Source organism: Lepidothrix coronata, unplaced genomic scaffold, assembly GCF_001604755.1.
Source record: "Lepidothrix coronata isolate B3197 unplaced genomic scaffold, Lepidothrix_coronata-1.0 Scaffold204, whole genome shotgun sequence".
Taxonomy (NCBI): domain Eukaryota; kingdom Metazoa; phylum Chordata; class Aves; order Passeriformes; family Pipridae; genus Lepidothrix; species Lepidothrix coronata.
The window spans coordinates 226211-246912 of NW_016690384.1; the positions used below are offsets into that span (position 1 = coordinate 226211).

Below are 20702 nucleotides of genomic sequence, written 5' to 3' on the forward strand. Positions count from 1 at the left end.
AGCCTTTGCTCCCAGCAGAGCTGCTCCAGCCCTCTGATCCTCTTGGGGCCTCCTCTGGTCTGGCTCCAGCAGCTCCATGTCCTTGCTGTGCTGGGGAAGGAAGGTATTCTAGAGGTGATTTATCCCCTTTGTCTTTCCAGCTCTGGAAAGCCGTGGGATTTTTTTCCCCTCCCCTTCCCAGACACTCCATGTCCTGTGCCCCGTTCACCACCAGCCTTGGGTGAAGAGCTGAAGGAACCCAGAGAGACGAGCCACGAGCCACGTCGTTGTGAGCAACACCTTTACAGGACATTTTACAGAGAGGGCAGCACTCAGCAAACATCTGTCAGCACATTCCCATGACAATTCCCCACAGAGAGGGCTCTCAATTGAGGAAATCCATCAGGGACCTCCTGCAAGGCAGGAAGGGCATCAGAGCCAGTTGCTCCACCACTTTTAGCTGCTCTTACCCAGAGGCAGCACCTCAGCCCAAGGGGTGCACAGAGTGTTTGGCCATCCAAAATCCTGGCCTGGGATCCAGGAAACGCGGGAATCTTTCCCAGGAGCGATCTAAGAGCAAAGATAACCCTGGTGCCATTTTGCCATAGCATTCATAAGGGTGATTTGGGTTCAGCTTGCTCCACCCCTGGCTCTCCCACACAGCACATCACAGGGGTGGTGACAGTGAAGTCCTTTCCTTTTTCCTGAGAGAGAGGAATTGCAGGGAGGCAGCAGCAAGCAGAAGCTGCAAATACAACAGGCTGGGATATTGAACCTGGATTTACAAAAACCTCCTGTTATGAACAGCCAGAGCCTGGTGCTGCCCTGCTGGGGTGCCAGGGCTGATCCATGGAATGGACCCCGCTACTGCTTGGGCGCCGTGAAATCCCACGCTGTCTCCTGGGCACACTTCCACATGGCCCTCATGAGCCGAGTGAAGCCCATGTCCTTGGGCTTCTCCAAGCCTCTCATCAGGCGCTGCTTCATGATGGCAACAAACTCCTTGTTGCTCAGCTCTCCATTCCCTGCGAGGAGGAGGGAGAATCATCAGGAACCCACCAGCAACCTCCTTGAAGTGATAATGTTAAAGGGCAGCATGAGTGTCATTCCCTGCAGAGCATGAAGTCACCTTTGGCTTCCACCTCCCAAAACACCCTGCTGACTGAGGGTTCCCAAGGCACAGTGTGTAAATCCCAGCCCTATGGATGCTGCCCTGCTCTGCCTGGCACTGCCACGTCTTGCACGGCCAGTCTTGAAGGCAGAAAAGCAAATGCCCCACAGGGAACTCTCTGCTCTAAGTGATTTAGGAAATTACAGGAGTGCAGGGTAACAGCACAAATTTTCCTTAATGGAGTAGAAGGGAAGATTCATTAATCCACTGAGGTTATTGAGAATATTGCCCTGGGCAGCAAAGTTCCAGCAAACTGTCAAGGGGCCAGGGAAATTCCCTCCGGTGCTGCAGGTTTTTGATGTGCAGGTGGTAATGTCTGTAAACACTGATGGAGTGAAAACACTAAAATAATAAACAAAAGAGGTCTGTGCCTGCTTTTCCACTTGATTCCTTCCTAGGGGGACTCTTTTGGCAACCCAAGTCTTTCCCCTCAAAGGTTTGCTATCAAAACATTTAGCAGATTCTCCTCTGAGGGGATGCAAATGGGGGATATTTGGATATGTTTTGGCTCACTCCAGCCTGATGATCCGGCTTGAAAATCATATCAGAAAGTGGCACTGAAGCACAGAGGAAAATAAAACAAGAGATGTGACCTTAGAAAGGTGCAAAGAAGCAGGTCGGGGCTGAAACCAAGAGGGACAAGAAGGAGTAAAATAATTAAATGTATTTTTTAACGTTCATATTTATGCACTGCCACTGCCACTCAGAGCTGCCAGATCCCAGAGACGGTGCTGGAGGAGCAGGGAGCCAGCAGGCACTCTGGTTTTGGCTGCACAGCTTTGGGCAAATGCAGAATTTCCTGCTTTCCAAGTTGGAATCGCTGCCATCGTTCCCTGGTGGCAAAGACTGCAGTAGGTCTCATTAAATCAACCCAAGAGTGCTTGAGTGTGGCAACAACCGCCCTCAGAGCGCTGGGGCCAGCAAAGCAACGAGCTTCCCAGCAGGGCACAGAGCTGCCATGAATTAATTAAGCTGATATTTGTGCAGGGTTTTGGAAATACGATTCCCAGATCAGCTTGCTTCCAACCCTGGAGCACAACAGCTCCTTTTGTGACACAAACCAGAGTTCTGGGGAGGGGGGGAAAGAAGCTGAGCCCAGCAAACCCCCCCATCCAGCGCTCAGCAGGTGGGGACCACTGGACGCCCTTCCCGAAAGGGCAGGAGCATCTCTATGGATCCCAAAGAGCAGAAGGGCACTTTTCCCCCTGGATTTCTTCCCCTGGCTGGCCTCTCCCCCAGGTGGGTCCGAGCTGGGCTCACTCACCGTCGCAGTCGAAGAGCGCGAACACCACGTCGCACACGTGGTCCGAGAGCTCCACCTTGGCCACCGTCCTGGCCACCTGCTGCATGGTCACTGCAACACAGGGCACAGCACAGGCCTCAACACCCGCTCCCCGAAGCCCCCACCTCCCCCCTGCATCGCTGCCTGGCTGGGGAGGGGCTGCTGGTGAGCACTGCCCTGCTGACACCTGGGGGGCAAGGGAAATGTTAAAAACCCCAAGGTGAGATGGGTTTTACCCCCCCTTTTGGTTACAAAATCAGAAGGAAATGTCAGCACCACAGCAAGCTCCAAGTGGGAAACCTCCCCTTGATCAACAAGGCAGCTCCTTCTGACAGTGTTGCAAAGGTGATACTCCATGAACCAACTATTCCAGCAGCCTGGGAATAAGAAAAACTGGTTTTCCTGTTGCAACCCAAGGCCAGTAACTGCAGAACAAACCCCTCCACCCTCCCTCAGTGGGCAGACCAGGTTAACCTTGCCATAAAATAGAGTTGTAAGGAATTACTTCCCTTTTCTCCCCCGATTGGTAGTTTTATTCCCACCTCTAGAAAAGAACAGTCCACGGAGTCACCAATCTTGCAGCGTTAGGCAGTGGATTTTGCTGTATAAATGGGAAAAAAAGCCCCCACTAGGCTGCTGTGAGTGTATTTAAATGGCTTCCCTACAAAGCCTGACCTGAGGAGACCCCCTCTGGAGAGACTTTGTACTATGAGCCCACAGCGACTGGGAGGAATGTTCAGCTGTAGAGCTGCCCTGCAACCAGGGAAAAGAGGGAAGTGGTGCATCACAAGATCAGACTGCAACCCAAAAGAGCCTCTCCTTTCCTCCACAGCATCCTTCTGGGATTGTGCATCCCAGTCCCTTTGGACAGTTATTGGCCCTTCAGGAATTTTGAACAGTTACATGTTGCGTGTCAGAAAGGAAAAAATAAGCCTCTCATCTATACCATAACTGGATTAATTAGAAACTGCATGAAGTGTTTCTAACAGGATTTTTCTTTCATGAATGTGTAGATTATTGGTGCTTTCCACCCCATTTCTGCTCACCTGAGTGAGGTTTGGGGCTCCTGGGGAGGAATCCACAGCCACCATCATGTCCTTTTTCCCTATAAAACCTTTTACTAAACAATGCAGGAGAAAACTGAGTTCACACAGAAGCTGGATTAAAATATATATATATATATATATAATCTCGAGTAGGCTCCTGATGTTCCCATGTAATGATTCTTTTTGAGTGAAAATCCTTTCCCACATGAGCGATGTAGCTCTGGGCAGGAGTTATTCCTGTGTATTCTAGTCCTGTCACAACAAGTCAGGATACAGACCCTGCTGCCCTGCGTGTCCTGCTGGCAGCCAGAGCCTGCTCTGGGGAGGGCAGAGCCAATGGAATTGTTAAAGACAAGCTGCATTCATTTTGTTCCCCAGCTTTGGGAGACCACAACCATCCAACCATCTCTCCCAACCCATCCACACCCCCCAGGCTGCAGGATATCCCGTGGCACAGCTCTGGATAAGAAATCCTGAATCAATCCTCTTGGATCAAATACCACAAAGTGGCAGCAAATGCCAGAGCCAGATGTAGATGGCACAGCCCTTTTCCCCAAGATAAGTTGCCCTGCCTCTGGATTTTATATATCCCTCTGTAAAAGGCACCTTTCTCCTCCTCAGTGAGGTGATGCTCATTCCCTAAATACTGTAACTCCCACCTGCCCCATGTGCTGCTGGAGGACTTCAGGAACACATGAAGCTCAAGGAAAAAGAGGTTTAGGCAAAAAAAAAAAAAAAAAAGATTATCTAAACTTTTTTCCAAGCTTCTTTTTTCCCCAGAGGGTTGTTCTGCTGGGGAGGCACTTTAAAACACCTCGACTTTGGCAACAGCAGAGGTTTTAAGTGCTGGGTTTCTTACCCAAAACCCAGACCTTCAGAGAGCAGAAGCACATCTGTATTTCTTCAGACAGCAACACCAAATTTCATTTAACTCCATATAAATGTAAATCCTTTTTCAAAGGTGCTTAACCAAGCTCTGATGCTGCCCTGTCCTCCTGGTGCCCCAGGTATACTACTGAAGGAGCCATAAGGCATAAATCACAGAATCCCAGAATGGTTTGGGTTGGAAGGGACCTTAAAGCTCACCTCATTCCATGGGACACCTTCCACTATCCCAGGCTGCTCCAACCTGGCCTTGGACACTTCCAGGGATCCAGGGGCAGCCACAGCTTCTCTGGGCAACCTGTACCAGGGCCTCCCCACCCTCACAGGGAACAATTCCTTCCTACCACCAAATCTAAACCTCCCCTTTCAGTTTAAAATCATTGCCCCTTGTCCTAAGTTCTTTAATTATAAGTCCTGTTTTTCTGCTGAGATTTCAACCCACTCCCTCCATTTCTACAGGGAGTCACCTGATCCCTCCCCTCCTCTTATTCATTTTCCTGGCTGCAGTTTTCCCAGCTATAACTTGTACTTAGGGGCTGCTGCTTCCTCTTCCATTAATCAAACTGCACAAGTGTCAGCTCCATCACACCACTCTTGCTTGATGCCAAAATTACTTCCCAGGGGTTGTGTGACTGTGCTGTGCTCAGTAAGGATTGCGTTGGTTTTTAAGGAATCACAAGGAAGGGGAGAGCGTCTCTGCTTTCCATTTGGACACACACACTCCAGACTAGGAGGTAGCTCAGAGAGGTAAATAAAATTGAAGGAAACCTCCCCGTATAATTTCTTTACTGTTCTACAGAATGAAATAGGTGCTATCTGGGAAAACATCTCCTAAAACAAAGCTTGTCCAGATTTGGGGGTTTGGGATGGCTGCATCCATCTCTCCATGGAAAGTCTCCTGCATTTCATACCAGTGAAAATGAGTTCCACGTTTCTGTCTTGAAAGGCTTCTAAAATCCCATGCATTGGTGTCTCCCGCTGGTTCCTTTAATGAGCCACCTGAGTTATTTTATGCAAGTTTAGTGTCTGACACAGTTATGTTTTTTCCCACTCCAATTCCCAGAACCACACCGTGAGCAATGTCTCACCAAGTGCAGAGCCTTGCCAGATGGCAAACTCCCCTTTTTCCCTCCATCTTGAGATGAATCCCACATTTGGCCAAAATAATGGGCAACTGGGCTGCTGCCTCTGTTTGCCAAATGGCAGGGGGGTGACAGGAGCAGGGCTCCCTGCCCTGGGCCATTCCAGGGTGGAAAGATAGGACACGTGTTTTGGGCTCCCAGAAATCAGCCTCACACTGATACACACATTTCATTTCAAGGACTGCAGTTGGAAATGTTGGATGGCAATAGAACCAGCAAAAATCTACTGAACTTTTTTCAAATCACTTGTACATGTATGTGCTGGAGCACCCATCCAGGAGAAAGATGGGTAAACCTTATGCAATCCCATGGCATGGCACATTTTTCTTTTTCTCCTCAAAAATGTGAGGCTTCAGCTAAGGAGAAACTGTTTTGACATCAAAGGGAGCACAACAGAAAGTCAGGGAGATCAGGGAAAAAAGCAGAGCCGACCCACTGTTTGTGTCATATCCACAGGCACAAATATGTAAAGAAAGGAGGTTCCTTGGAGATATCCCAAACGTGACTGAAGGTGAGCAAGCGGCTGTCGGTGACCCTGTTGGACATGAGGGGCTCCAGAGGCTCGGCCATCTCCCCTTGCTTAGGCCCATTCCAAGCAAAGTGCATCCCTGCCTTGCCCTGAAGCCCAAAGGAATTATTCCATGGCTCTCCACCAGTGGAAGGGCTGCCTGGAAGGTCTGCTTGGAGGCAGAGCCAAAAAAAGTGCAGTTCACACCCTGGACTGCAAAGGGGAATAAGCACTGAATTCAGCTCCTCTCCTGCTGCCAGCTGTGAGCCCAGGCTGGGGAAGTTTTCTAAGGAATGCCTATGATTTAAGGGAATGACAGCCATTCTGTTTCTGGGAAAATGAAAGATGGGCTAACAAATAATCTGTGTGTTATTAAATGGGTCATTAAAATACAGGTTTATGATCCTTTGTAGAAGAAGAAGAAGTGACTTTAATTCAGCACAGAAAACAGCCTGTCAAGCTCTGGCTGTTTGGTACCATCCAGGCTTTTTCCTCTTAAATTTTAAACAGTCCTAAAATTATAATAATGTTTGCTGCAGTGTTAGGAGGAAATTATTACACAAACTATCCTCTTCCTCCTCCCCATCCGAGCAGTACTTTTTACATTTGTTAGTTTTTAATAAGAAGCCTTGTGAAAGCTTGGCTTTTAGGAGAGCACACCCCATTTATCGCTTACTGGGTTTAAATTTGGCTCCTCTTCTGCCTGAGGAAGGTTCCCTCACACCACCAGACACTCCCACCCCCATGGCTGGAGCTCCAGCACGAGCTAATTAATGGCACGTAATTAAACAGCAATCACACTGATTCACCAACTGCACGCAGCCCTAAGCTCTCCACAAACACATATTCCACAACAGGACAGCTGCTAATTTCCTGTAGACACCAAGTAAATGGGATTTGCTGGGCTGAGACCTCCTCATGGGATGCTTCAGAAAGGGCTCAGAGTGGCAGCACCACACCCAGACTCCGTGTTTTTACTTGGAAATGAAAAAAAAAATCCTATCAGCTTCTTTTAACTTTAAGTCTTAAGGTAACTGTGATATAAAACAAAGAGTACAGATGATTCCCCCCACCAAAAAATTAAAGATGAGAAGTGCTGCTGACACACACAAGAAGAGATGTGGCACGTTTGACTCCCTCTGTAATTCCACTGCCCAAAAACCTATTAATGCCTCAATATTCCCACAACAGCAGCAGCTGGAATAACTTACTTCTGAAATGTTTAGTTTTGCAGGTGCCTGAACACATCAGCTTTAACTTCCTAGTAAGACAAGAGTTTCCACTTAGCCTAAAAAACTTGTAATGAATTTGACATCTTTTTTTTATAACCCCAGGCTGAGAGCTCTAAAAAAAAAAAAAAAAACTAGAAGAGAAACCTGTGATAAATCCTGGCAGCAGAGCGCTAGACTTTGATTTTAAATGTATGGTTTGGGGTGGGGTTTTTGCCTTTTTTTTTACATCAGTGTGTCCAATCTGAGAACACACCCAATACAGACCAGCTCAGAAAAGGAAACACACAGTGAGAAGAAGGATATGGACTGGTCTGATCAATAAACCACATTATTACCGAGCTCCCCAGGAAACACCAGCTCTGAGGTTTAATCAGTTCACTCCTATGGCCACACACACAGACTCTGGACAGACTTTAATGCTCAGTCTGGGAGCTCAGTGGGGTTCCAGTGCTCTCCCTCCTTCCCCCCAGCACACCTGGGAGCTCCAAAGGTGCCACTACTTGGATTTCCCATCAGAAATGCAGCATCTGGCCACACAGCCCTTATTTCTAGGCAAAGCCTCTGATTTTTGAGCAGAGCTGGAACAAATCAAGGGCTGAGCAGTCCCTGCCACCAACCCCACTGCTGGTTCATCCTCTCCTTGTGGATCAGGGATCTCCACAGAAGGGAAGCTGGCAAGAGTTCTTTTACACAGTTTTTCAAGTCTTTGTAAAGGGAGGAAAAAAAGTCACCTCAGAAGATGGGGATGAAGAAGAGACACTGGTGTCCCTGGGATCTGGAAGCAGAGTCTGTGATACACTCACTAGGTCATCTTGCCTCTGCTCCCATCAGAATGGTCCTGCTGTGTCCATTCAGGCTGCACATTTCAGCCTTTTTTCCTCTATATCTAAAACTAGGGAAGTACAAAACCTGAAATCCCTCTTTATCCAGGGATGTAGCAAGTTAAACATCTCATTACAGGGAGGAATTGCAATTTGGGTACATTTTTAACCTGTCAGCCTGGGCTTGTTTGACATCTTCCCAACTCCAAAGACATGATATGATTTATGCTCCCTCAGGCTTTCAGCACCTGAACCTCCTTCAAGTTTTCATACCTTTATCCAGAGAAGCTCCAGCCATGTGGTAGAAGCTCAAAGCCGTGTCCACGTCGTTTATGTTCTTCAGAAAAGTGAAGAAGTTCTCCACCTCCTCAAATGTCAGCCCCTAGGACAGAGACAAGGCACCCACATGGTGATGGGAACAGGAGACTATGGACAGTACCTGGAAATGACAAAGGGGCTCGTCGGCCCAAAGCTGGATCCAGAGGGGAATTGCACACTCCAAAAACGCTTGTTTTTGGAAGCCTGCACACTTGCAGTGACAAGGTGAAACAGTCCATGAGCTGTAAGGTCTCTCCCATGAGGTGCAGGGATCCCTGGGGGGATGCACCTCTTCCCCAGAAGGTGACACTGCACAGCAGGCACAGATGTGCCCCACTTGGCTTTGCTGCAGAGCTGGATCGTTGTCTGGTCAGCTCTCCTGGGACGGGGAGCACGGGGACAGGCATGGGAAGGTGTCTTGAGATCCCCCAGGAGAGGAGCTGCAGCTCTGGGACCCCCACCTGGTCACACTACACGTGATTTTATCAACCTGTTTAGCACCAGCACAACCACAGCTGTGCTGGGACAGGAGCTGGAGCCTCCAACTCCTCCAGCACAGCCCAGGAGGAGGTAAATCACCAGCACAGCAACAACCACTCAGCCTTCCCCTTTGGAACAGATAAATCAGCTTGTCAAGAGGGCTTCAGGCCCAGGCTCCTCCTATCCTGCCTGGCACAACAGACTGATAGGGCAAGATGTGAAACATCCCAAGTGCAGAACCCAGCACATCTCTCACCATGGTCTCGATGAGAGAGCACACGCTCAGCCCGCACTGTCAAACATAAATCTACACGATCCGCTGCAACTCTGCTCAAACAACTCCTCACCAGGAGCCACCAATCTTCTTGGGAAAGAAAAAAGCACATTTTGAAGGGCTTCTCACACTGACATATGCAGCTTGTTCCTATCTTTGCTGTAAAACTGAGCATGTGGCCTGGCTCCATGAATCCACACACCGATGATCTATGTGTGCACCCACACATGAACAGCAGGCTTTGTCAGCCCTTGATTCATGGAGCCAGGCCAAAAAGGATGAGATGGCAAAATGGGATAGCACACGTGGACAAGGGAGCTGGAAAAATCCCTGGTGGCTCTGCAGGGAGCTTTCCTTGAAGGTGTACCCGCCCCACTTTCCAAGATGTTCAGCAGAATTAAATTAAACACTGTCCTAGCAAAAAGAAAAATTAACCAATAAATCAAGTGCTTCTGCAGGAAGCACTGCAAAGATCCCTCTGTTTGGTACAAGAGAAAATATCTTTGCAATTATCAGGATGCCTCCCTGCTACTCTTTTCCTGGCTGACATGCTCCTGCCCGGGAGCAGGGCACAACAAACGAGGGAAGCCTGGAGGAACCACGAGGTGTGCAGTCACTTCCAGGCCAGCAGAACACCCTGTGCTGGAAGGTACCTGCTCTGTCTGGGACATGTGAGGCTTGTAGTGGTGGCTACAAGGCATCCCAGCAGCTGTTCTAAGCAAAGAGCCAAAAATTTTGCATTTTCCTGGAATGCTCCACCATGAAATGGCAGATGTCAAGGCTAAACAGTGCAAAACAGACCCTTATTTGGAATCCTGGAAGGGTTTGGGTTGGAAGAGACCTTAAAGCTCATCTCATTCCACCCCCTGCTGTGGGCAGGGACACCTTCCACCAGAGCAGGTTGCTCTAAGCCCCATCCAACCTGGCCTTGGACACTACAGTCCCAAATACAGGGAAGGTTTACATGTTTGCATATATAAATTTGTGGTCCTTTCAGCAGCTGAAAAAGCAAAATCAATGACATACACATGTATCTACAAATCTGGGCTTTCATATGGACTGACACTGAATTTCTGTAGCAACAATGCCATTAGTATTATGAAATGTAATATTTTATTGAGGAATCCCATAGCTGAGACCGGCATCAGCATTAACTCTGTCCCAGCTACCAAAATACAAATAAAATCAGAGACTGGGACAGCCTCAGGCTTGTACCAGCAAGTCAACAGATGACTGATTACCTCTTCCAAGGCCTTTGTAGCCCCAGCTGTTGATTCGTAAGCCTGAACCCTTCCATCATTCAAGCAACACTCCCATAACATCAGCAGGCAGGCTCCAGGAGCAAACACCTGCTTGTAACATGACAGCTTGAACACCTCCTTCAAAAATTAGGGCCTTTTTCCCCAGGAATCCAGGTTCAGCCAGGGAGAATTACACCTCACTGTCACCCCCTGCCATCTCCACAGAAAAATACCTGAGCCAGCCCCCAAAGCACATACAGACAGTGCCATGAATCACTGGTTTCTGAAGAGTCAGCTTGGTTTTCTAGTGGTTAGGGAGATATAAATATACCAAATACTTTGCTCATAAATATTACTGGACTCAGGTCCTTTTCACTAGGAGAAAAGCAGCTGTGTAAGTATAACTTGAGGAGGACAATCATAAGCAATTTGAAGCAAAGCAGCTCTGCTGAATAGGCAAAGTTCACATATCCAGGGTAAGGTGGGATTTTTCCTCAAGAAAAATAAAAAAAAAGCAGATTATCAGTTAATACAAGAAAACACTCCCAAAAGCAGGAATGTAGAGTAACAATGCTGGAAAACAGCTAAAGATCAGATTAAACCCAGAGCTTTATCATTTTGGAGGCTGCCAGGATTGCCTTGTGCAGGAAAGGTAATTGCATCAGACAAGGAAGAGGATGTTTGGCAGATACCATAAGAAAGCTCTCACGAGATAACTGCATTTTCAAGGGAAAGCGTGCTGGGTGGCTTTGGGACAGTCACTGGGAGTTTCATCCTCACCAGTGTAAGGAACCATGAACTTTCCAAGAATTCCATTCCTTGCAAATGTATTTTTTCTTGTCCTATTTCCCATTTTCCTCTCCTTGAAAGTCCTTGGAATAAAAGAAGATAAAGACTTGCTCTGAATCTGGTTGTCTGCAAATAGAAACACAATCTGGCTGATTTGGGGATGAGGAATAAGGTAAAAACAAAAAGTTCTTCCCCTGGCACAGATGTCAGGGGCTCGGCTCACACATGAAAGGAAGAAAACATCTGCTGTAAGAAGCCTTCCAAAATAAATCCCTCTGCCTATTTTTTCATTCATCCAGCTACTGTTCAATAATATCTATATATACACACACATACACACACACAAATCAAAACCCAAAAATCACAGCAAAAGAACTGACTATTTGCAAACTTTAACAACAGAGCTGATAATTTCTCTTAGACGCACGTTGCACTGAAGTATTTTTCTCCTGGAAAAATCAAACTATTCCTGTTAATGTAGGAGTCCTATTATGGCACCAATAGGGGACAGAAAAGGAGCAGACCCTGGTCAAAACTTGTGTTTTATAACACACTTGGCATCTAAACCAGTTAAGAAATCAACTCCAGTTCTGATGTCAGGAGGAAGCAGCTCTAAAACAGCCAGCCTGACCCAACAGGCAGCCAAAGACTTCCCACCCATTCTCATTGTGAAGAATTGCTTGTTTATAACTAGTTAATAAAAGAACATTCCAGCTTTATAGGAGCAGAAGTAAAATCCTAATGCTCAAGTCATTCCTCAGCCCATACTTGCCTTACCTGATAAAGCACGTCCTTGTGCTGTGGATGTCTTATTCCAAGGTCTCACACTGAATTAATGAGTGCAGGGTCTGCAAACTTATCCCTCTCTAAATTGTGAGTAATTCAAATAATTTTTCACAGAAGTTAATAACTAAGTAATAAACCTCCCGGTTGCAGCAGCTAATTAATCCAAGGTCGAGGCAGGAACCAGGAGCAATGTTTGTTCTGGCTCCAGACCCAGGGTAAATTTGCTCAGCAAATTTAATTTTTAAAATTACAGCATCCATTTCCATAGGAACGAGCCTGCACTGGCCACTGACCACTGCAGTCCCATGTCCTCCCCCTCCCTGCCAGGGTGTGTCCCTGCATCCCCCTCAGCACGGCAGGAACGCTTTCCCTCAGGACATGGAGCTTGCTCAGCATGGCACGGCTGCCCCTGCCTCAGCCTCCCCAATTTTCTGTGAATGCCACTGACCTCTCCGTCCTGGAAGTGCTTCTTGAGCTGTTTGAGCATGACAGTGAGCTTCTTGGACTGCACCCCGCTGTAGGCCAGCAGCATGCTCCCGAACTGCCGCTCCGTGATCCGCCCCTCCACCGGGTCGTGCCGCTCAAACTGCAACAGGGACAGAACGCAGCCATGTGGGAACAGGGCAGGGCAGCAGGAGCCTCCACCCCGAGCCATGAGCACCAAAAGGCATCACAACAAAGAATGGGAATCACAACAGCCCTTGGGAAGAAGAAACCCTCACGTGCTCCAATATCTGCTTTCCCCAGGAATCGATAAGTCAACGTTCTCCCTGCGTGACTCTCCTGGGGAAACTCCTGGGAGATGCCTTTGCATCTTGCCCTCGTTGGTTTTACCTCCCAGGACTGAGCTGACGTGCCAGTGAGTGCTTCAAAGAAGCACGTGCAGGAGGGGTTCCATGGCTGCTGTTAATAAACCAGTCTTTGCAAAAACTGAGTCTCACTTTATCTCTTCTCTGCTCCAAGCCCTGGGTGAGTGTCCCAGCAAGGGAATGTTCCTGGATGCCTCCAGACTTCACCTTCCCCAAGTTCTGCTCGTCCTCAGCCCCCCAAGCCCCCCTGACCCTTCCAAACGCTGCTGTGTGTTCCCTGCAGAAGGTTTGCTCCATTAATCCCTCTCTCCTGCAGTACTTTATCTCCTGGCTTTTGCTGCAGGGGAGGAGGGAGAAGCAATTCCCCAACTTGGGAAGGTGCTGGCTTGGAACACCAGGTCTTTGCTCACTGAATAATACAGATTTCATATCCTTCCTTTTCCCCACCTCTTTGTGACTCTACAAACATGTCAGACCTCGCCTGATCTCAGCACTCAGGATCCCTTATTTGATATAAATGATATCCCTTCAAACTCATCAGAAAAGATACATTGGACACTCCAGCTGATCACAAGCCAGAAAATAATATTTAACAACAAATTTAACTTTTAAACTCGTAAAGAACAGTGTGGTACCAGTTACTTGGCACTCTGCTGCCCGGGGAGTTCACCATTCCTGCCTCAACTGCTCTTCTGTGCTAGTAACTTCTTAATTATTAGCACATCAACCAGATTTTGGCTGCTTTTCCCAATGGAACACCAAGTGATTCCTGACACATGGAGCACCAGGGCTGGAGGGGTTTGGATGGTTGGTTTGATTCTCCCCAATGGAGAAATTCTGCTCCTTGGCACCTTGTGCTCTCACCTGAGTGGCCCACGCAGGATTTGGGGAAAAGATGGTGGTTTTTACTGTCATCTGACACAGGATTTGGGGATTACCCAGGATGCAAAACGTGGGCCTCTCCCATTCTCCTGTGCTGGGGAAAGGAGGGGGGAAAACTCATTTGGAGGAGCAGTATGTTCTTCATTAAAAAGCAAAAGTAGCTTCTGCTGTGTTTGAAGAATGCAAACAAGTTCTACAACACCCCAGGGACGCTGCCAGCACTGGTTCAAAAGCAGCACCAACTCTTTCTTCTTCTGTAATACTCCTAATTTCATCCCCAAAGACACAAACCAGCATTTTTGTACCACCAGCCTTCAAACATCCCAAGTTTTAGCAGAGCTTTAGGCAGCATCTTTTACTCAAGGCTAAGAATTGGGTGCAAATATCTCAAATCAACCTCATAAGTGGTGAATATGCTCAGAAAAGCTTAAGTCAGTGTCTAAAAGCCCATCAAGTCTTATTGCACAGTTAGGAGACAATGCTGAAGGATAAAATAAAGATAAATGAAATATAAGATGAAAACTAGAATAACTTATTTATACAAATCTCTTTAAAGTACCAAATCATCCTGATTCCCTGGGAATAAATCAACTCATCTCCCCCCTTGTGAGCTCCAGAACTGGTTCTGACTTTTCATTTCTGCAGGTGGTTGTCAGATACAGTGATGAGTCCATACAATTATTCACAAGAAATTAAAAAAAAAAACCCTGAAAACTGTGGAATTAATGCTGTTTACTCTGGGTTTATCTCACTTCAAAATGAGCATCTCTAACATTAAACCAAAACACTCACATGCCCAAGAGTGATGCTCATTGCAAAGGGCAGTCCAGAAAGGGGCTGGCAGAGAGAGCTGGTCAACATCCAGTTCCCAAATTCCAAGATAGCCACCACTGAACTGAGAAAGAGCAGCAGAATCACAGCAATGGATACAGAAAGTTCAAAACTTGCCTCCAAGCTAGTGTCAGACACATTTAAATTAATTACAGAAGGGATAAACAGGGCATGTCATTTCAAGATGATGTAGGCAAATTTCAGGCAGATAATTCTGCTTATTTTTTGCTGGTATGTCAGCAATTGTGTTTATTCCTAAAGAAACTGGGCTTCAAAGGATTTGTGGGTGGAAATCCCTTGATTTTTGCTGCAAAATAACAACCCCAGCTATCCCTGACACCCCTTTTCCCACCCCCCTGCCTGGGAGCAGAGCTACATCTGCACTCCCCTGCCTTCTGGAAAGTCTTCTGAGCAACCCATTTAGAAATGAAGGAGGGTGCAAAGCCTACTGTAATTTTAATTTCAGTACTTAATACACAGCCTACAAACACTGTCAAGTGTTAAAACCCCCTGGGTTTTTGAAAAGGCAGGAAAAATAGTGCCCTTTCCCAGGTAATCACAATCCTTTGCCTTCATGCTTGGGATGATCCTGGACAGGTTATTTTCCCAGTTACTCGGGGGGAAAAAAAACCTCCAAACCCTACAAGGATGGGATGCATCCAAGGGCAGAGCACACTGGGATTTATTACAGGCAAGCAAATGCTGTGACAGCCTTTCTGCCTTCCATGTGTCCTAAAGAAGGGAAAAGCAGGGCCAGAGCAGTCACTCAGCCAGAATGGGATGGAGCAGCTCCCACACAGGACACCCTCCATCAGGGAAAATGGAGGGGATGGGGGGTCCTGCCCCTTCTCCAACTGCAGCCCCAAAATCTCCACACACAGGACAGAGGGCCAGCGAGTCCAACACCTCGGGAGCAGCTTCCACCCGCAGCCACTTGGTGCCAGCAGTGGATTCTGCATCCACACACCAGCCAGGATAACGAAATACAACCCTGCCAGGGCCCTTCCTGCAGGCCAAGACACATGAGATGCTGAAGGAATTAGCTTAAAATATAAAAAGCAGTATTTTGAAATTCATTAAAAGCCGATGTGATGTGAAAGGAAATCCAAGGTGTTTATGGAACGTGCAGTTCATCAGGAACTGGAGGGACAGGACAAGGGGGAATGGCTTCAAACTGCCAGAGGCAGGGTTAGATGGGATATTGGGAAGAAATTCTTTCCTGTGAGGGTGTAAGTGCCTGGCACAGGTTGTCCAGAGAAGCTGTGGCTGCCCCTGGATCCCTGGAAGTGTCCAAGGCCAGGTTGGACGGGGCTTGGAGCAACCTGGGCTAGTGGGAGGTGTCCCTGCCCATGGCAGGGGGTGGGACTGGATGAGCTTTTAGCTCCCTTCCAACCCAAACCATTCTATGGGAGGGGAAGAAAGCAGGAGAATTGGGGCTTGCTCAGCTTCACTAGCCCAGTCCCAGTGGCCAGTCCTGATACACATCAGGGTACTTTCTGATTTCTTTTTATTTAAAAGACTACCCATGATCTGAAACATGTGTTAAGTACTCCCAAATTCCCCAAATCCGACAGGATGACCATCTTCATCCTCCCCTATAAGCTGAAATACAAGTAAACTTCCTTCTAGCTCAGCTTTCTGTCTGAAAAAATAACCCCACTCTCCTTCTGGTGTCAAGGAAAAGCTTCCTCACGTGAGCAGAGCAGAAGGCAAATAAGCAGTTCTCTCTGCTTCCACATCCCCTTAATTGCACAGCTTTACAGAAAGGCAATACAAGGATCCACCATAAACCAAAAGACCCATCATCCCTCTTCTTCTTTGCTTCACAATTTTTTTCCCCCACTAACTCAATCCTCCTTCCCCTGCAGGAAATCAAATCCCAGCCTCTGGGAAGCATCCACCTGAAACAATTCAGAGATACCACTTGACTGAAAAAAAAAAAAAACCTGCTGGAATTTCTTAAATGCAGACATTGGTCCTCTTTTGTCTCTCCTTCTGCCACCACCAGCTGCACGGCTGAGACACAGAAAGAAAATATCAGATGAGGCAGTTTCAACTTGCTCCAGGACATCCCTCCTTCAGAAAGAAAGGTCAAGCTTAGGTACCAGACACTTCCCAGGGGAAAGTTTCTCTTTCCAGCTGACTCTCCTTCCTCTTCAATAAATTTGTCATAACCAATAGCGCTCATAGGGGAAAACTCTACCTAAAACCCTCTCTAACCAGAGAGGGCTCAAAAAACTGCTGCAGGCTGGTGATTGCTGCCAGCAGACTGAACCGTGCCCAAGAGAGCAACACCTGCCCTGCTGGGGAGGGATGTCAGAGCCCCAAACCCCCCAGAGAGGGCTCAGCATCACCTCCTGGCCACAAGAGGATGTAAAAACCTCCTGCTGGGAAGTGAGGACCGGCACTGCCTGGCATTTTGGGGCTGGACACACAGGTTTGTTCTGCTTGCTGAAGAAGAGGGTTAAAATAACCATCAGGCCCTTCCACTTGGCACAGGAGCAAAAGGAGTTCAGGTTCTACCAAAGCCAGCGAGAGCCTCAAATCCCATCGGGGCAAGAGGGAAACACCCAGAGGAAACACGACCAGCACAATGAAATCACAGCCCAGACTGTTCCTAAAGCAAAGCCAAAAGGATACAGCTCCTGGCCTCTCCAAACACTCATATTAGCTAAATATCTTGCTGTATTTTAGAGGCTCTTAAATCTCTAGGAAAGATTCTCCTAAAAGCCAATCAAACAAATGATGTATTGCCTAAAATCTCAGAGCAAGGATCTTAAAAAAAAAAAAAAAAATGTGTGCCACGTTTCCAATTGAGATAGTGAGGAAAAATAAATCTACAAGGACTTTTAGACAGAGAGAAAAGCATCGAGAGATGATTTTTGAGCTTATTTCTGCTGGTTAAACAAACATCCACGGCAGAAATATCGCAAATACTAATTCTGTCAGGTTTAGGGGTAGTTGGAAAAGGTGACCTGTTCTGAGAGCTGGTTGTGTGCATAATAAGGAATCAAAAGGATCTGGAAAATAATGATTTGTAGGGTAATATTCAGATTCACAATATATGACCCTTTAAAGTGGTATTTGCTCACAGCTTTATTTGACAGGCCGTAATACATTATTTATCTGCAAACCACTGCAGCACTGGCTCTGTTTACTGTTCTGGAGCAGCAGGCTGCCAGGATCTCTTGTCAAGTTGCATATACAACTATGACAGGAAGGGAAAAAAAGGGGGAAAACACCATACATCTTCCTAAATCCCAGCGACCTCCTCCTCTGTCCAAAAAAATCTAATGGATTTGTGAGTAAATCGAAGTGTTTGCACAGGCACCAAACTACTGCCAAAAAGAAGAGAGGCAAAAGTTCCTAAAGGCTTTTTTTTTTTTTTTTTGGGAAGATCAATGATCTAAAATACTGATTTTTTTTTTTATAATTATGCTGAAAGGTTTCTGTGGACAAGGATTCAAAGCACTGGGCTTTGCAAGGTGAAGCTCAGCCTGCAAAAGAGCCATCGGATGGGATTCATAAACTGCATTGTTTGGTGAAAACCACCCAAGGAAACAGCTCTGAAGATGATCAAAGCAGGATCCAACGGTGGGAGAAGTGAAAATGGGAAGGATGCAGAGGAGGAGATGCCAAACCCAGCCTGGACCATGGTGCACAGGCTGCTCTGGGCACTGCCCTGCAACGCTGGGCAGAGCAAAGCCCAAGGGAGTCGGTCCAGCACTGGAAAACCCACCCAGAGGAGCAAACCACAACCTGCACAGCCCACCCCTGAAGGCTGGGACAGGCTGGGGAGCTCCCTGCCTGCAGCAGCTCCTGCCCTGTGCTGCACCCAGCTGGCACAGTGCCCACTGCTGATGGCACTCCCTGCTCCAAGGGGACAGGCAGAGCCAGCCTTGCCAGGTCCTTGCTTGGGAAACCACCTCCCAGCTTCATAAAACTAGGCAGAGCACCGGAATTATTTGATTGCCCATTAACTCCCTCCCCTACCTCATTCCCTGGACTCAAGTGTGGGGTTGTACAGCTGGATCGGGTCAGGAAAAATGCTCCCAGCAGCAGCTGGCTCCTCTTTATCTTAAAAAATAATAAATAAATGAAAGAAAAGGGAGCTATTTTCACACGAGAAAAAATCCAATCTTCCAAATGCTTTCCCTGTTCACACTTTCCACCTCTGCTTAAGTGAATATGTAGCAGGCAGGTTAAAAATGTCCATCTGTCAGTGGCAGTGCAATCCCAGCAGGCCAGATGTTGGATAGCTGCTTTGGAGACTTCACTGACCTTGGCAAGGCACTGCTGCCTGCGAGGGGGAAAAATTCATTCCCATCACCAGCCACTTGTTCTGCTTTAATGATCAATTAAAAAAAAGGGTTATGTAAAGATAGTCGGACCTGAACTTCATCCTCATGAATCAAAATCACTTCCTGCCAGCTCTGAAGACATCAGTGTTCTGAAATTCTGTGCAGCCAGGGAATGAAAGGAAGGAAAGCTAAAGAAAAGGAATCAGTCACACTAAGGGAAAAGGACACATCTGGGAAATTAAAGGCAAGCGCTTGCCTGACTGCTGGGATGGAGAGGGGGAAGAGATGAGCAACCTCCTCCCACGGCTGCTCTCCAGGCCTGGCTCTGGTACTGCCACTCCTGCCGTTGACAATGCTTCTGCTACAAGGAAAAGAGCAGCCTTTCCATCCTACACAATCTTGCTGAATGAGAGAAGAGGAAAGTTCAGGAGCAGAACAAGTCCCGACCCTCCTGCAGGGAAACCCACAGGACAGCGGAGCTGCGAGTACCCGAGTCGAGCCATTACTCTGGAAAACACAGCTCTCCATGGAACTGCTGTGCACAATTTCATTAAGAAACACAGCTCTCTTACTGCCTTTCTGCTTGACCTTGGTGCTCAATTCCCCAGGAAGAGTAAGTTTGCAGGAGTTTAATTCAGCCTAGGAGGGAAAAGGGAGAGCCTGCGTCCTGCTCCCACGTCCTTGACGTGTCAGGAGAAGCAAAGGCAGGGGCTGAAGCACAGCCAACAACGTGTTGAGGTGCAGAACAAGCTCTGAATCTGGAGCTCGAAAAGGGAGAAAGAGCAAGAGGACTGGAGTGTTTGTGCATCCAGCAGAAGGACGAGGCCAGAGTCAAATACCTGCTAGAAGAACATGTTCACACAGACACCCCCAACCTCTTCCCCAACAACTTTTGGCACTCCCTGGCTCCTGGCTAACTTGGTTGTGCACACATGAACAAGAGCTAAATCCCTTCTACTTTATGGACTCAGCAGTACAAACCTCCACAAACACTTGAGGCAACGTAACGAATCCAAATAGCACTCCTAGGGTTCTGTTTGCAGGGTCCCCCAGAAGGCTGTGCTGCCTGCAGGAGCTCGGGGCTCAGCTGCACTGCGGGAGCTCACACTGGATTTACATGCTCTTCATAAACCAAAGGAGCCTGTTGTTACAGAGCACAACCTTCTACTGCTACTAATGATGCAATAAACAGAAATTCCAATAAAATCCTCCACGGCTGCCCCTGCAGAGCCACTGCATCAACCACACTGAAGGCACCTGGTTCAAACAGCAGCAAAGCAGCAGGGGGGGTTTCTCAGGAGGCACTGTGGGGGTTGCTCCATGAAACATCCATCCCAAAAGAGAGCAGGGCACAGCTGCTCCAGCCATGCTCACCAGCAGCAGCACATGGACTGTCACACCACCCCAGCCTCACTGGCACACTCCTGGACCACTGACTGTTTTGGTGACCAGTGACAGGACCCAGGGAATGGCTGGAGCTGTGCCAGGGCAGGGTCAGGTTGGATCTCAGGGAAAGGTTCTTCCCCCAGAGGGTGGTTGGGCACTGAACAGGCTCCCCAGGGCACAGCACCAAGGCTGCCAGAGCTCCAGGATGGTTTGGACAGTGCTCTCAGGGACAGGGTGGGATTGTTGGGGTGTCCTGGGCAGGGTGAGAGGTTGGACTGGATGATCCCTGTGGGGCCCCTCCAGCTCAGGATATTCTGTGATTTCTCAGCTGACACGCAGATGCTTGATATGGTCTTACAATCCCCTCAAACCACCCCACAGCTGATATCTGACTCTTCCTCCCCCTTTCAGAGTGAGGCACTGGGAGGGTTTGATTTCTTTGGTGCAGATGATTGCCCCACTTTGCTTTTCCAGCCTGTACTAGGGAGGAATTAGTTAGGGATAGTGTTTATGGCATCCTCCAACTGAGGCACCAAGCA

The 20702-nt window shown here is 47.8% G+C and overlaps 1 protein-coding gene across 5 annotated transcripts in view; it reads right to left on the bottom strand.

The window, feature by feature from the left end:
- Window positions 1-266: 266 nt before the first annotated feature.
- MICU1 (mitochondrial calcium uptake 1) overlaps window positions 267-20702 on the bottom strand; it is an 87753-nt gene continuing 67317 nt past the window's right edge. For all 5 annotated transcript variants that reach the window (XM_017832668.1, XM_017832667.1, XM_017832666.1 and 2 more), the window contains 4 exons: window positions 12403-12540; window positions 8340-8448; window positions 2415-2504; window positions 267-1004 (listed from right to left, as the gene is read on the bottom strand). In XM_017832668.1, coding sequence (XP_017688157.1) covers window positions 844-1004; window positions 2415-2504; window positions 8340-8448; window positions 12403-12540 — 498 coding nt within the window. In that variant the 3' untranslated portion in view covers window positions 267-843. The remainder of the gene's footprint in view (window positions 1005-2414; window positions 2505-8339; window positions 8449-12402; window positions 12541-20702) is intronic.